The sequence below is a fragment of the Ranitomeya imitator genome, chromosome 8, assembly GCF_032444005.1.
Source record: "Ranitomeya imitator isolate aRanImi1 chromosome 8, aRanImi1.pri, whole genome shotgun sequence".
Taxonomy (NCBI): Eukaryota; Metazoa; Chordata; class Amphibia; order Anura; family Dendrobatidae; genus Ranitomeya; species Ranitomeya imitator.
The window spans coordinates 74,230,055-74,243,191 of NC_091289.1; the positions used below are offsets into that span (position 1 = coordinate 74,230,055).

Here is a 13,137-nt window from a genome sequence, read left to right on the forward strand (position 1 = left end):
TTTAGCTTTTGTGACGTAAAAGCGACTTCTCCGCATGTGTGTCAAAAAACTATCCACTTTGTTAGTGCAAAAACGAGGCATATTTGAAAAAACATAGAAAATGTCTGCTCAGAAACTACACTAAGAAATCCTAAAACTGTATACCTTACACAGAGCATATATAAAAGTAAGTGATGGAACTGTATGTAGGATTAAATCATCAAGCAGAGTTGGCGTTTTTTTGATTGGTCACCCTATGATACAATACTGGAGCCTCAAATTAAATAGATGTAATAGACGAGCTACTAACACCGCAATAATGATGACAAAATAATAAAAATGCAATTTTTCTCTGCATGAAATAGTCTGAGTCATAAGTAATTACAACTTCCTCTGGATCTTGAAAATTAGAGCTAATCAGCAAATTTAAGCATCATATTTGTTTTCAGCACCACAACATGAGTTAAGTTCAACTGTTTTCATCTCTGAATCAATTTGGCGGTAGAACAGTGTTTCGACAAATTTGAGTTTCATGATTTGAGTACACACCATGACTTTCAGGGTATGTGCACAAGTCAGGATTTCTTGCAGAAATTTTCCTGACAAAAACAGGATTTTTGGTTGCTTACCGTAAAATCTGTTTCTTGAAGCCTCCATTGGGGGACACAGGAACCATGGGGTGTATGCTGCTGCCACTAGGAGGCTGACACTATGCAAATAAAAAAAGTTAGCTCCTCCTCTGCAGTGTACACCCCACCGACTGGCATTATACTCTTCAGTTAGTGAGAAAGCAGTAGGAGATAATGAAACAAGGTTGAAAAACCACAAACTTGAGAACTGTAACGTGAGAACAGTCATAGAACAGATAACAGAAAACATTGGGAGGGAGCTGTGTCCCCCAATGGAGGCTTCAAGAAACATATTTTACGGTAAGTAACCAAAAATCCTGTTTTCTTTATCGCCTCTCATTGGGGGACACAGGAACCATGGGACGTCCCAAAGCAGTCCCAAGGGCGGGAAAAACAGACTTCCATCAGGTCAGAGGACTCACCACTGCCGCCTGCAGGATCCTTCTGCCTAGGCTGGCGTCTGCCGATGCGTAGGTATGGACCTTGTAAAATTTGGCGAACGTGTGGATGGAAGACCAAGTTGCCGCTTTGCAAAGCTGTAGGGCGGAAGCCCTGTGGTGCACCGCCCAGGAGGCGCCGACTGCCCGGGTAGAGTGAGCCTTAATCCCACGAGGGGGCACTGTTCTTGACCCGGTAAGCCTCCAAAATTGCCATTCTGATCCATCGAGCAATAGTCGCTTTAGAAGCCGGCTGGCCTCTGCGCGTGCCATCAGGAATGACGAAAAAGGAATCCGTCTTCCGGAAAGAGGATGATGTTCTATCCAGATAAATCCTCACTGCCCTGACGAGGTCTAGCTTGTTCAACGATCGCTCCAGAGGATGTCGGAGCTGGACAAAAGGAAGGTAGAACGATGTCCTCGTTGAGATGGAAGGTGGAAACCACCTTAGGAAGAAAGGAAGGTGGGGGTCGGAAGACCACCTTGTCCTGGTGAATGACCAAAAACGGAGGGCGGCAAGACAGTGCCGCCAGCTCACAAACGCGGCGAATGGACGTGATGGCCACAAGAAAAGCCACCTTCCAAGATAAAACTGATAGAGGAATCTCCCTAAGAGGGTCAAAGGGAGAAACCTTCAAAACGTCCAGTACCAGGTTTAGGTCCCATGCCTCCACAGGGGCCCTGTACGGCGGGACGGCGTGGGCTACCCCCTGAAAGAAGGTCTTAACCTGTGGCCGAGAGGCCAAGGTCTTCTGAAAGAGGATGGAAAGCGCAGAGACCTGACCCTTCAGGGAGCTAAGAGCCAGGCCCGAATCCAGTCCTGCCTGAAGGAAGGCCAAAAGAGAAGGCAGGGAAAAAACCATAGGCGGAACGCGGTTGGACTCGCACCAACGGAAGTAAGCCTTCCAGGTGCGGTAGTAGATCCTGGAAGACGAAGGCTTCCGAGCCTGAATCATGGTGTGAATCACCCGGTCCGAAAGGCCGGACGCTCTTAGAACCGCGGTCTCAACAGCCACGCCGTTAAACTGAGCGACCGAGAATTCGGGTGGCAGATCGGACCCTGGGACAGCAGATCGGACCTGTCTGGAAGGCGCCAGGGAGCGTCCGCGAGAAGGTTGACGAGCTCCGCGAACCAAGCTCTCCTGGGCCAATCCGGGGCGATCAGAATGAACGGCACCCCTTCCGCTTTGATCTTCTTCAACAGCTTGGGAAGTAATGGAAGGGGTGGGAACAGGTAGGGCAGCTCGAACTGTGACCAAGGAATGGCCAGAGCATCGACGCCCACTGCGAGAGGATCGCGGGACCTGGAGACGAACTGCGGAACCTTCCTGTTGATTCGAGACGCCGTGAGATCCACATCCGGAGTCCCCCATCGAAGACAAATCTGATGGAAGACCTCCGGATGCAAGGACCATTCCCCTGCCGCGAGGCCCTCGCGGCTGAGGAAGTCGGCGGCCCAGTTGTCCACGCCGGGAATATGCACCGCGGATATCACCGGAACCGTTGCCTCTGCCCAAAGGAGAATCTTGGATACCTCGGCAAGGGCCAAGGAGCTCCGGGTCCCCCCCTGATGGTTGACATATGCCACAGCCGTGGCGTTGTCCGTCTGGATCCGGACTGGAAGGCCCCTGAGGATCCTTTCCCAGTGGCGGAGGGACAGAAAGATGGCCCGAATCTCGAGGACATTGATTGGCAGAGTTGATTCCTGCAACGACCCTGAACCGTCAGGTGGCGAAAAACCGCACCCCAGCCGATCAGGCTGGCGTCCGTTGTCACCACCTGCCAGTGAACTGGAAGGAAGGACCTGCCCTGGGAGATGAGAGATGACGTCAGCCACCAGTTGAGGGACCGCTTGACCCGAGAAGAGAGTCTGATCGGCCGATCCAGGGAGAAGACAGACCTGTCCCACTGAGACAGAATGGCTTGCTGAAGGGGTCGCGAATGAAATTGGGCGAAGGGAATCGCTTCCAATGTAGCTACCATCCTCCCCAGGACCTTCATGGCCGAACGGAGGGAGGAAGGCCGAGGACCCTGGAGCAAGCATATGTCCCGACAAAGAGAGGATCTCTTGTCTTTGGGAAGGAAGACTCTGCTCTGACGAGTGTCGAAAAGCATGCCCAGAAAGATGATGCGCTGAGAAGGAATAAGGCAGGACTTCTTCCGGTTGACCAGCCACCCGAAACGGGCTAAGGTGTCGAGAACAATGGACAGGCTTTCGTGGGCCTGAGCAAAGGACGGAGCCTTGATGAGGATGTCGTCGAGGTATGGAAAAAGGACCAAGCCTCTGACTCTCAAGATGGCCATCAGCGCCGCCATGATCTTCGTGAACACCCTTGGCGCGGTTGCGAGACCGAACGGCAGGGCGATGAACTGAAAATGATCTTGTTGCACTGCGAAGCGCAGGAAACGGTGGTGTCCGGGAATTATCGGAACATGAAGGTAGGCGTCCTGGATATCTATAGAGCATAGAAATTCCTGGGCCTCCATGGAAGCAATTACTGAACGAAGGGATTCCATCCTGAAGTGTCTCAGGCGAACTCTCCTGTTCAGCAATTTGAGGTCCAGAATGGGACGAACGTTGCCGTCTTTTTTCGGTACCACAAAGAGGTTTGAATAGAAACCGGTGTACCGTTCCTTTTCTGGAACGGGAACGATTACCCTGGATTTGAGCAGAGAAGCGATGGCTGCGAAGAAGCCCGGAACAAGAGCGGGATCTCTTGGAGGACGGGATTGGAAGAAACGATCCCGGGGTCTGGAAGCGAACTCTATCTTGTATCCCGAGGATACAACTTCCCTGACCCAAGCGTCCTCTACTGCTGAAACCCAGACGTCCCTGAAAAGGAGAAGACGGCCGCCCAATCTGGGAGTTGGGCTGGAGTCTTGACAAGAGTCATGCGGAGGTGGATCTTCCAGTCCTGGGCCTGGAGGATCTACCCTGGGAATAGCGAGGACGCCAGGACGGAGTAGGCCTAAAGGACACCGCCGCCTTCTCTTGACGTGCCTGTGGCCTCTGTTGCTGCTGGGAAAAGGAGTTCGACGCAGCGAAGCGACGAAAAGGCCGAAACTGCCGTCTAGGAGGAGGGCGACGAGGCTTAGCCTGGGGGAGAAGAGAACTTGAACCCCCGGTGGCGTCCTTAATAATTTGATCCAGCTGGGAACCAAAGAGACGAGAGCCCTGGAAGGGCAGACCGGTGAGGGACTTTTTAGAAGATAAGTCCGCCTCCCAGGCCTTGAGCCAAACGGTGCGGCGGATGGCAACAGCATTGCTGGAGGCCTGAGCCGCATAAGACGCGACATCCAGGGAGGCAGAGACCAGGTATTCACCGGCGTGGGAAATCTGGTTGGCAAGCTCCGCTAGTTGCACGGGGGGCGCCCCGTCCAGGATACCTCGACGGAGCTCTCTAGCCCATTTGGAGATGGATTTAGAAACCCAAGTGGAAGCAAAGGCTGGGCAAATAGCCGCTGCAGCCGCTTCAAAAGCTGACTTCGCAAAGGATTCTATAGTCTCCTTCAGAGATGCTCCGCCGGACAGGGGAAGCACCGTGTTGGTGGACAGCCTGGACACAGGTGGATCCACCGAGGGAGAGGCCGTCCAATTGGCGGTAAGTTCTGGAGAAAAGGGATATAACACACCCAGGCGTTTTCCCCTCTGAAATCGCCTAGTGGGGTTCTCTCTCTCTCTCTGGACATGATTTCCTCGAATTCAGGATGAGGAGCAAAAAATTTTGAAGGTGGTTTGGCCCGTCTAAACGAAACCGCCCGATCTGCGGGTTCCGTAGAGGGATCCTTGATGCCACAAGATTGGTTTACTGCCACAATGAGGTTCTGGACCATCTCCCTCATGGTGGCGATTTGGTTAGAATCCAGCTCCGAAATATCCTCCGAGGGCGCATCAGAGTGTGCCTCGCCTGACTCAGGGGAGGAGGGTCGAGGGGACGCCGACCGCAGGGGAGGGCCGAGTGGCGAGATGGAGCGCGAAGAGGACTCAGACAGACGTTCCTGTCTGGACCTTTTGTGGCTTATCAAGGAGGGCTCGGGCGGCGGTTCCTGCGACCCGCTGGCCACGGCAGGGGTCTGCAGAGGTAACCGATCCAGCGCGGACACCAGGGTTTGAGATACCCGAGTTAAATCGGCCACTGATTGAGACAGAGAGGCGGCCCAGCCTGGGATGGGGGGATCACTCTCGGGCGGAACAGCCGGGGGATCCTGGGCGGTGGGAACAATCGGGTTGCTGCAAGACTGACACAGCGGGGAGGACTGACCTGAGGGAAGTTTGCTGTTACAGGACGAACATGCAAAGTACGTGACTAAGGCAGAAGAGGAAGAAGTAGGACGAGAGCGGCCTCCTTTAGAGTTAGACATTTTGAGGTCCCTGAAGATGCCAGTGGTTAGGGGACAGTGGGCAGAGGGGGGTGTCAGTCTGCAGTGCAGCTACTCACGGACCCGGTCCTGAAGATGTCCCACTTGTCAGCTGAGAACTCCTGTCCTGAGGGGCCGTATTCTGCGCAGATCGCTGAGCTCACAGAAAAAAACACGTGCGGGGATGAGCAGGTGCTGCTGTTGCTGCAGAGTGCACACCAGAGAGTGACTAATCCCTGGAGGAAGTAGGCGGAGCCAGCCACGGAGGCGCCGGTGGGCAGGACAAAATATGTCGGGCGGGAAAAGAAGCCCGCCCGCAGACCGGAAGAGAGGGAGCGCGCAAACCGGAAGTAGGCCCCGGGAGAAGCCGGGGCTTAAAGTAGTAGCCGGCGGCCGAGGAGGTAACCGCGGAGCCGGAAAGATGCGCCGGAAAGGAGCGCCGCCAGAAACACAGGCGGCGCAGCAGCCTACCAGGCTGCGCCGCTAGAAAAACCGCAGCCGAGAAGCCCCCTGCGGCGCCAGAGCAGCGCGCCGCAGGAAGAAGCCGGTCTGTAAGGGCCGCAGCGCCGGAGAGGCCCCAGAAATCGCGGCGCGCCGACCTGACAGGGCCGCAGCGCCGGTGAGCCCCCGGCAGAAAACTGCAGCGCGCCGGCCCGACAGGGCCGCAGCGCCCGTGTGCCCTGGAAAACCGCGGCGCAGAGGCAGTGCGCCGCGGGGAGAAGATGTGGCCCCTACTGAAAGGCCTGTGTGCCCACTGGTAGGAAAACGGCGTGGTAGCCTATAACGGCCCCACGTCCGTAAGAGAAGGAACAGCCGGGGGTCAGGAACTGCAAGCTCAGGTCGTGCTGCGGAATCCGTGCAAGCAGCGACCCGGGATACGGGAGCCCCTAGTAAGACCCCCAGGAATATCTAGGAATGGGAAACCGCGGCGCCGGAATACTTACCTCAAACATCCCACGCCGGTACTAACCTTAAAAGGGGGATGAGACGTCCAGGGAGCTGATGGACGTCCTCGTCTCCACAACCGACAGGCTCTGGTGGGCGAGTGGGTGGGGGACGGAGCCAGGACCGGACTTCTAAGAACGCTGGTGTGCTAGGATCTTGGTCCTGGAGAAGGATGTATGAGGATACGGGGTGGCAGTACACGCCGTACTCATAGTCCATAATGTGGGACTACAGGTGTGACTGCTCACCCTGTATCCCATCCGGAAACCTGAAAGAAAAACGACGCACATTGAGGTAGATAAGGGTCTAATGAAAGACCCGTGTCCACCTCCTACTGACACTAAGCTAAACTGAAGAGTATAATGCCAGTCGGTGGGGTGTACACTGCAGAGGAGGAGCTAACTTTTTTATTTGCATAGTGTCAGCCTCCTAGTGGCAGCAGCATACACCCCATGGTTCCTGTGTCCCCCAATGAGAGGCGATAAAGAAAACCGGACATTTCTGACAGAAATCCGCATGCGTTTTTACCGCGATATTACCGCGATTTTGACGCATTTTTTCCAAAATGCATAGAATTGCGGGAAAAACGCAGAAAATCCGCAAAAATAATGAACATGCTCATTTTTTATACCGCGATGCGTTTTTTTCGCGGAAAAAAACGCATCCATGTGCACATAACATGCAGAATGCATTCTAAATGATAGAATGCATACTGTATGCGTTTTTAATGAGTTTTTATAGCGTTTTTACCGCGAAAAACCGTGAAAAAACCTGAACGTGTGCACATAGCCTCAGACCAGGGGTAAGGAGTGTTGCAGTTTATCCAGAAATTGTGGTCTGTACAAAGCTATGAAACTCAGACAAGTGAAATGAGAGACAGACTACCTGGATTGTGTACTGTCCATTTCTTGTCAAAGAATCTCACGGATTCCCTTTAAGTTCAGACTTTTGTAAAGCATGTAGCCGCTTTGCATATTTGTAACCAGTACGCACAAGCGCTTCTCTTGCCAGTGCCCTAGGTACTATCCCATCTAATGTATATGCAGCCATACTAAGAAACTGACAAGCGTGCTTGGAGTTATCAATAGAAAATGTTCAATGCCATGAACAGAGGACCCTGTGCTACAGCAATGTCAACTTTCTCTCATTATTAATGTCTTTTTCTGAAAACCCACTTTTCTTTTTGGACTGTCCTGTAGGAGAAGATTGTGCAGCAGGGGTGCCGGGCATTTCATCCTCCTCTTTTATTTCAGGCTTTACATCTTTCTTTTCTTCTGTCTCCATTGGCTCCGGTTTGCAGTCTTCGGCAGAAATATCAGGTTTATCCTTTTAATGATATAAATTCAGATCACATTAAGTGAGGATTTCTACAACTGGTTCAACAAATAACATTCTGGCATATATAAACACCAAAAGCAATGTACACTACTCCAACAGGCCCATGTCAACTACCATATTCTCCCATGTAAAATAACAGTCAGTACTCACATCCAGTGTCTGAGCAGCTCCAGCAAGGTCAGATCTCCAGATCAACGACTGTTAATGGGAAGCTTCCCTCTCGCTTGCTTTGGATGCCAGTTTCATCCAAAGGAAGAGCGAAACAGTTGGCAACTTAACGTATGCCGATTGGCTGCAGGACTCCTGTGACAATGTCACGTAAGTCCCAGCATCTCTGGAGTGGCTCTGGCACCGGAGGAGAGTACATGCAGTTACTATTTTACATGGATATAGTGATTGAGAAGGAGTTGTCCCAAGAAGTAGACAACCCCTTTAAGAAAGAAGTTTTGTTTTTAGGTACCCTTTTCAAACTTATAAAATTCCTGCAATTTTTTTTTTTAATTCTTTTTAAGTTTTGTTTCCATATTAGCCTTTTACATGGGAACCTGTCAGCAGTTTTGGCAGATTCTTGCGATGCCGCCCTCCTGTTGCTTCATCGCTCCTGCGCAGGCGTACTTATCTGCCGTGTTGAGGGCAAAGGAAAATACTGCAGTGCGCAGGCGCTGGGAAAGGTCAGACAAAAGCCGTCTGCACACTGCAGTACTTTGCTTTGCCCTCAACAAGACAGTGAAGTACGCCTGCGCCGGAGCACGATGCCGGAGAGCATAGAAGCAACAGGAGAGTGGCATCGCAAGAATATGGGAGGTGGCGAACCCGCAACACCCATCGGACTGGACCGCCTCGCAGGTGAGTATAATAAAACTTAATTTTATTATCTTTCAGGTCGGATCGGGGGCTTATCTACAGTATTATAGAATGCTGTAGATTAGCCCTGAAAGGCGGTGGCCGCATCCTATATTGGCCTAAACAGATATTAAGATTAAGATGAATGACTTTGGGGTTTTCATTGGCTGTAAGCCATAATCATCAACATTACAGAAATAAACACTTGAAATACATCCATCAGTTTGTAATGACTATGAGATTCACCTTTTGTATTGAAGAACTGAAATTAACTTTTTGATGCTATTCTAATTTAGTGAAAAGTGTGCGTGTATGTGCGTATGTATGTGCATATATATATACACATGTCTGTGTATATATGTGCATATGTGTGTGTATGTGTGTGTATATATATATTACACATACACACACATATACATACACAGTATTTTTCGCTTTATGAGACACCTGATTATAAGACGTACCCCCAAATTTGGTGACTAAAAAGTGAAAAAATATTTTTACATTAAATGGGGGGGGTGGGGGGTAGGGATCTGTCTTATGCCAGTGTCCGTCTTACAAATCATATATATGTCCCTCATCCTGGTATCTATATAACCCCCATCCTGGCACATGACCAGCCCCCCCCCCTTCCCCCCCAACCCGCCTGTGCTGGCACATTGCACCCCTGTGCTGCTGGTGGAATACTGCCCCCCCATCTCACTCTGGATATGGCCCCCCATCACTATAAGACCCCTGTTGGCATGCACATGCTCCCCCTCTATATGCCCCCCTCTCTCTATATTGCACTCACATGCCCCCCCCCCCCCCAGTCACTACATGCTCCACTGCAGGCACGCACATGGCCCCCCCCAGTCACGTCACTACATGCCCCCCTGCAGGCACGCACATGGCCCCCCACAGTCACTACATGCCCCCCTGCAGGCACGCACATGGACCTCCCAGTCACATGCCCCCCTGCAGGCACACACATGGCCCCCTCAGTCAATACATGCCCCCCTGCAGGCACACACATAAGGCAGCCCCCCCCCCCCCCCCCAGTCACTACATACCCCCCTGCAGGCACACACTTGGGCCCCCCAGTTACTACATGCCCTTCTGCAGGCACACACATAGCTCCCCCCAGTCACTACATGCCCCGCTGCTGGCAGGCACAAGATAAAATAAACACTTAACTCACCTTCTGATGATGGCTCCGTGCTCCCTACTCCTCGGTTGCACTTCCTGTTTCCCAGGCATCAGATCATGTGACCTGCGCACACAGTGATGACACAGACACAGGAAGAGCCACAGAAGAATTGGGAGCACGGAGCCATCATCAGGTGAGTTAAGTGTTTGCTATTTTATCATGTGCCTGCCAGCAGGCGGGCATGTAATGACTGGGAAGGGGGGGGGGGGGGGGCTGTGTGTGTGCCTGCAGGAGGGCATATTCATGATGGGAGGAGGGGGAGTGCGGGCACATGTAATATGCATTGATTCCCTGTCAACCAACTGGGTGAGGCTTCAGCACCGAGGTGATGGACAGCGGGTGCAGTGAATATTACATGAGGCTAATGAGCAGGCCCACAGGAACTCCTGCTGTCTATGCAGCCTGCCCACTCCAGCCCCCTGACACCACTTCAGAGCCGCCCCCTCCTCTACAGCACAGCACACAGATTCAGATTATAAGACGCACCCCCCACTTTCCTCCAAAATTTGAGTTAACAAAAGTGGGTCTTATATTCCGAAAAATATGGTATTATACATAAAGAAAAATTAAAATTTTTAAGAAACTCAGCCCATCCATACTTACTTTATGCCACCAAACATTTTTCTACTAAAACTAAAAGGGATTAAAAATTAGTTTAATGAACAATGTACACAGAAAGTGCACTCATCTGACCACAGCCTAAAGTCTAAATTGTGAGCATTTTAATGGTGAAAAATTCAGCAAACATTATGTGGGCATGTCCTTTGCGGTCATTCTAAAAATCCTAAATTTCAAATACTTTATGTAACAAGCTATTTATTTTTAGAGTTAAATATAGAAGAAAAAAATATATATACCCACATCATGTTTACTGCATTTTTCACCATTAAAATGCACACAAATTAGACTTCAGGCTGTGGTCAAATGCGTTCGCGAGGGGTATAATAAAGTAAAATCTGGCCACATTGTGTGTACATTGTTCCTAAACACTAATTTTCAGTCTTTAGTTTTTATGTCAAAACAGTTTTATTGAAATTTTAACTCTTAACCGGGAAGGAAAGATTAGGAATGGACGGGGGGGGGGGGGGGGGGGGAGGGGTTGGGATAGTCTCTTTAGTTTTAGTAGAATGTATGCTTGTTGGCATACAGCAAGTACGCATGTATGGACTGACTTTATTAAAAATTATGTCTTACTTCTAAAATGTAGTGTGGATTTAAAGAGGACCGGTCACTTAATGCAATTTTTTTTGGTAAGTACCTTGTATATATATAAAAAAAAAAAAAAAAAAAAAAAAAAAAACAGTGCCCCTGATTCTTCTTTTTTCCATTTTGAGCTGTGCCATTCCATTGGAGAGAGATATTGACATGTCTGGGCGTTTGCCTTTACTCCTCCTTCCCAGATGCTGCCTCAGTTCAGCAGCGTCTCAAGACTTCTAGACTAGCTGCTGACATGGGATTAGCAGTTTACAGTAGGAGGGATGAAAGAGCGCGCCGCAGAGAAGACTCTGAAGAAGCCCCCAGATTAAGGGCAGGCAGACAGTATTTCCCATGTGAGTAACGCATTGGAATACTTGGACTGACAGTCGGCTCTCCTGATTGCAGCGTGACAACTGTCATGCCCAGGCCAGGAGAGGTGCCGGGTCTGTCCATGTGCTGCAATGTGATCCTCTCATGAAAAATACGGCCATCTGTCAGTGCCCTTAAGACGGAGAAGCAGACTTTTCACATACTGCGCTGAAAAAGCAACAAGTGTAAATATCTCTGCAATGGAGTGATGCAGCGCAAAAAACAAACAAAAAACACAAAATCAGGGGAGCACAGGGATTTTCACAATGTATTTAGTGCAATTTATTTTTTCAGCAAGTGAAAAGTCTATTTTGGTCCTTTGAGCTGGTGAGCCACAAACAAACAGATGAACAAAAAGATCTGTACTACCTTGGCATTAAATATTTATTAAACATGTGTACTGCCATGGTCTTGCTGCTACGAAATACCAAAGTGGATGTTCAACCAAGGTAGTGCAAACCTTTTTGCTATTTTCTAGGCACAAACATGAATTATTGATTTTTTTTATGCAACAAAAGCAAAATATTACACTTGGATTCAAAATTGCACAAAAGCACATGTGAAGGCAAAGTGCTGGTTGACCACATACAATGCAACGTGCACAGAATATATAAGAATTGGAAATATAGTTTACAGTTGAGGTTTTTGCTTTCATTACGACAGTGTAAAAATAGACCCCATACAAGAGGAGCAAAATGCCCAGAAAACAAGTGTTTCACTCAACTTCATCAGGTGGCAGGTCATGTTTCCACTCGCCACCTGATGAAAGGTGGATGAAGCATGCATTGGGGCGTCGAGATACGCACCCAACAGGGCGCCATATTATTATTATGAACGTTTGCCTCCTACACTGTATCTGATGCATAGGTTATCATTAGAGAATGTACTGCAATAGATATGTGGGCATACAAATACTCAATTGAGCTGTTTTTTAACAAAATCCGTGTTTAGTAAAGTTGATATATTTGTGAGACATTTTGCAGCACCATTTTTCTTTTATCTGACGATACTTAAGTGCATCTCTCTGATTCAGCCAAATACTTTTTAGTTATAGGAATATTGGTTGGTCCCAATATGAATTACTGACTAGTGAACTGTTTATTGAATGCATTTGAGCACGCTGTCATACTGTAATGACACAATTGGCACTTATCCACTTATTTCTGAACATGTCTTTTTATAATAATACTAGCTATTGAACCCGTTCTACGCCCGGGTGGCGAGCATTTATATTGGTATATGGTCTCCATCATGTGCTGCTGCCATCCTGCGCCCGTTCTGTCATGTGCTGCTGCCATCCTGCGCCCGTTCTGTCATGTGCTGCTGCCATCCTGCGCCCGTTCTGTCATGTGCTGCTCCCATCCTGCGCCCGTTCTGTCATGTGCTGCTGCCATCCTGCGCCCGTTCTGTCATGTGCTGCTCCCATCCTGCGCCCGTTCTGTCATGCGCTGCTGCCATCCTGCGCCCGTTCTGTCATGTGCTGCTCCCATCCTGCGCCACTATTGTATTATATGCCCCCGTATGCTGCTGCCATATAAAAAAAAAAAAAATACCATACTCACCTATCGTCCGGCTCCACTGCAGGTGTGTCTTCAAGAAAATGGCGCCGGAAAGCGCCGACTGCGCAGGCGCCGATTCCGGCAGCAGGAATCAGCGCCTGCGCAGTCCGCGCTCTCCGGCGCCATTTTCTTGAAGACACACCTGCAGTGGAGCCGGAGTGTGTCTTCAAGAAAATGGCGCCGGAAAGCGCGGACTGCGCAGGCGCCGATTCCGGCAGCAGGAATCGGCGCCTGCGCAGTCCGCGCTTTCCGGCGCCATTTTCTTGAACACACACTCCGGCTCCTCTGCCTGT

At 50.1% G+C, this 13,137-nt stretch overlaps 1 protein-coding gene across 2 annotated transcripts in view; it reads right to left on the reverse strand.

Moving 5' to 3' along the window:
- EP300 (E1A binding protein p300) overlaps positions 1 to 13,137 on the reverse strand; it is a 163,265-nt gene that overhangs the window by 75,287 nt on the left and 74,841 nt on the right. For both annotated transcript variants that reach the window (XM_069737084.1, XM_069737083.1), the window contains exon 16: positions 7,525 to 7,675. In XM_069737084.1, coding sequence (XP_069593185.1) covers positions 7,525 to 7,675 — 151 coding nt within the window. The remainder of the gene's footprint in view (positions 1 to 7,524; positions 7,676 to 13,137) is intronic.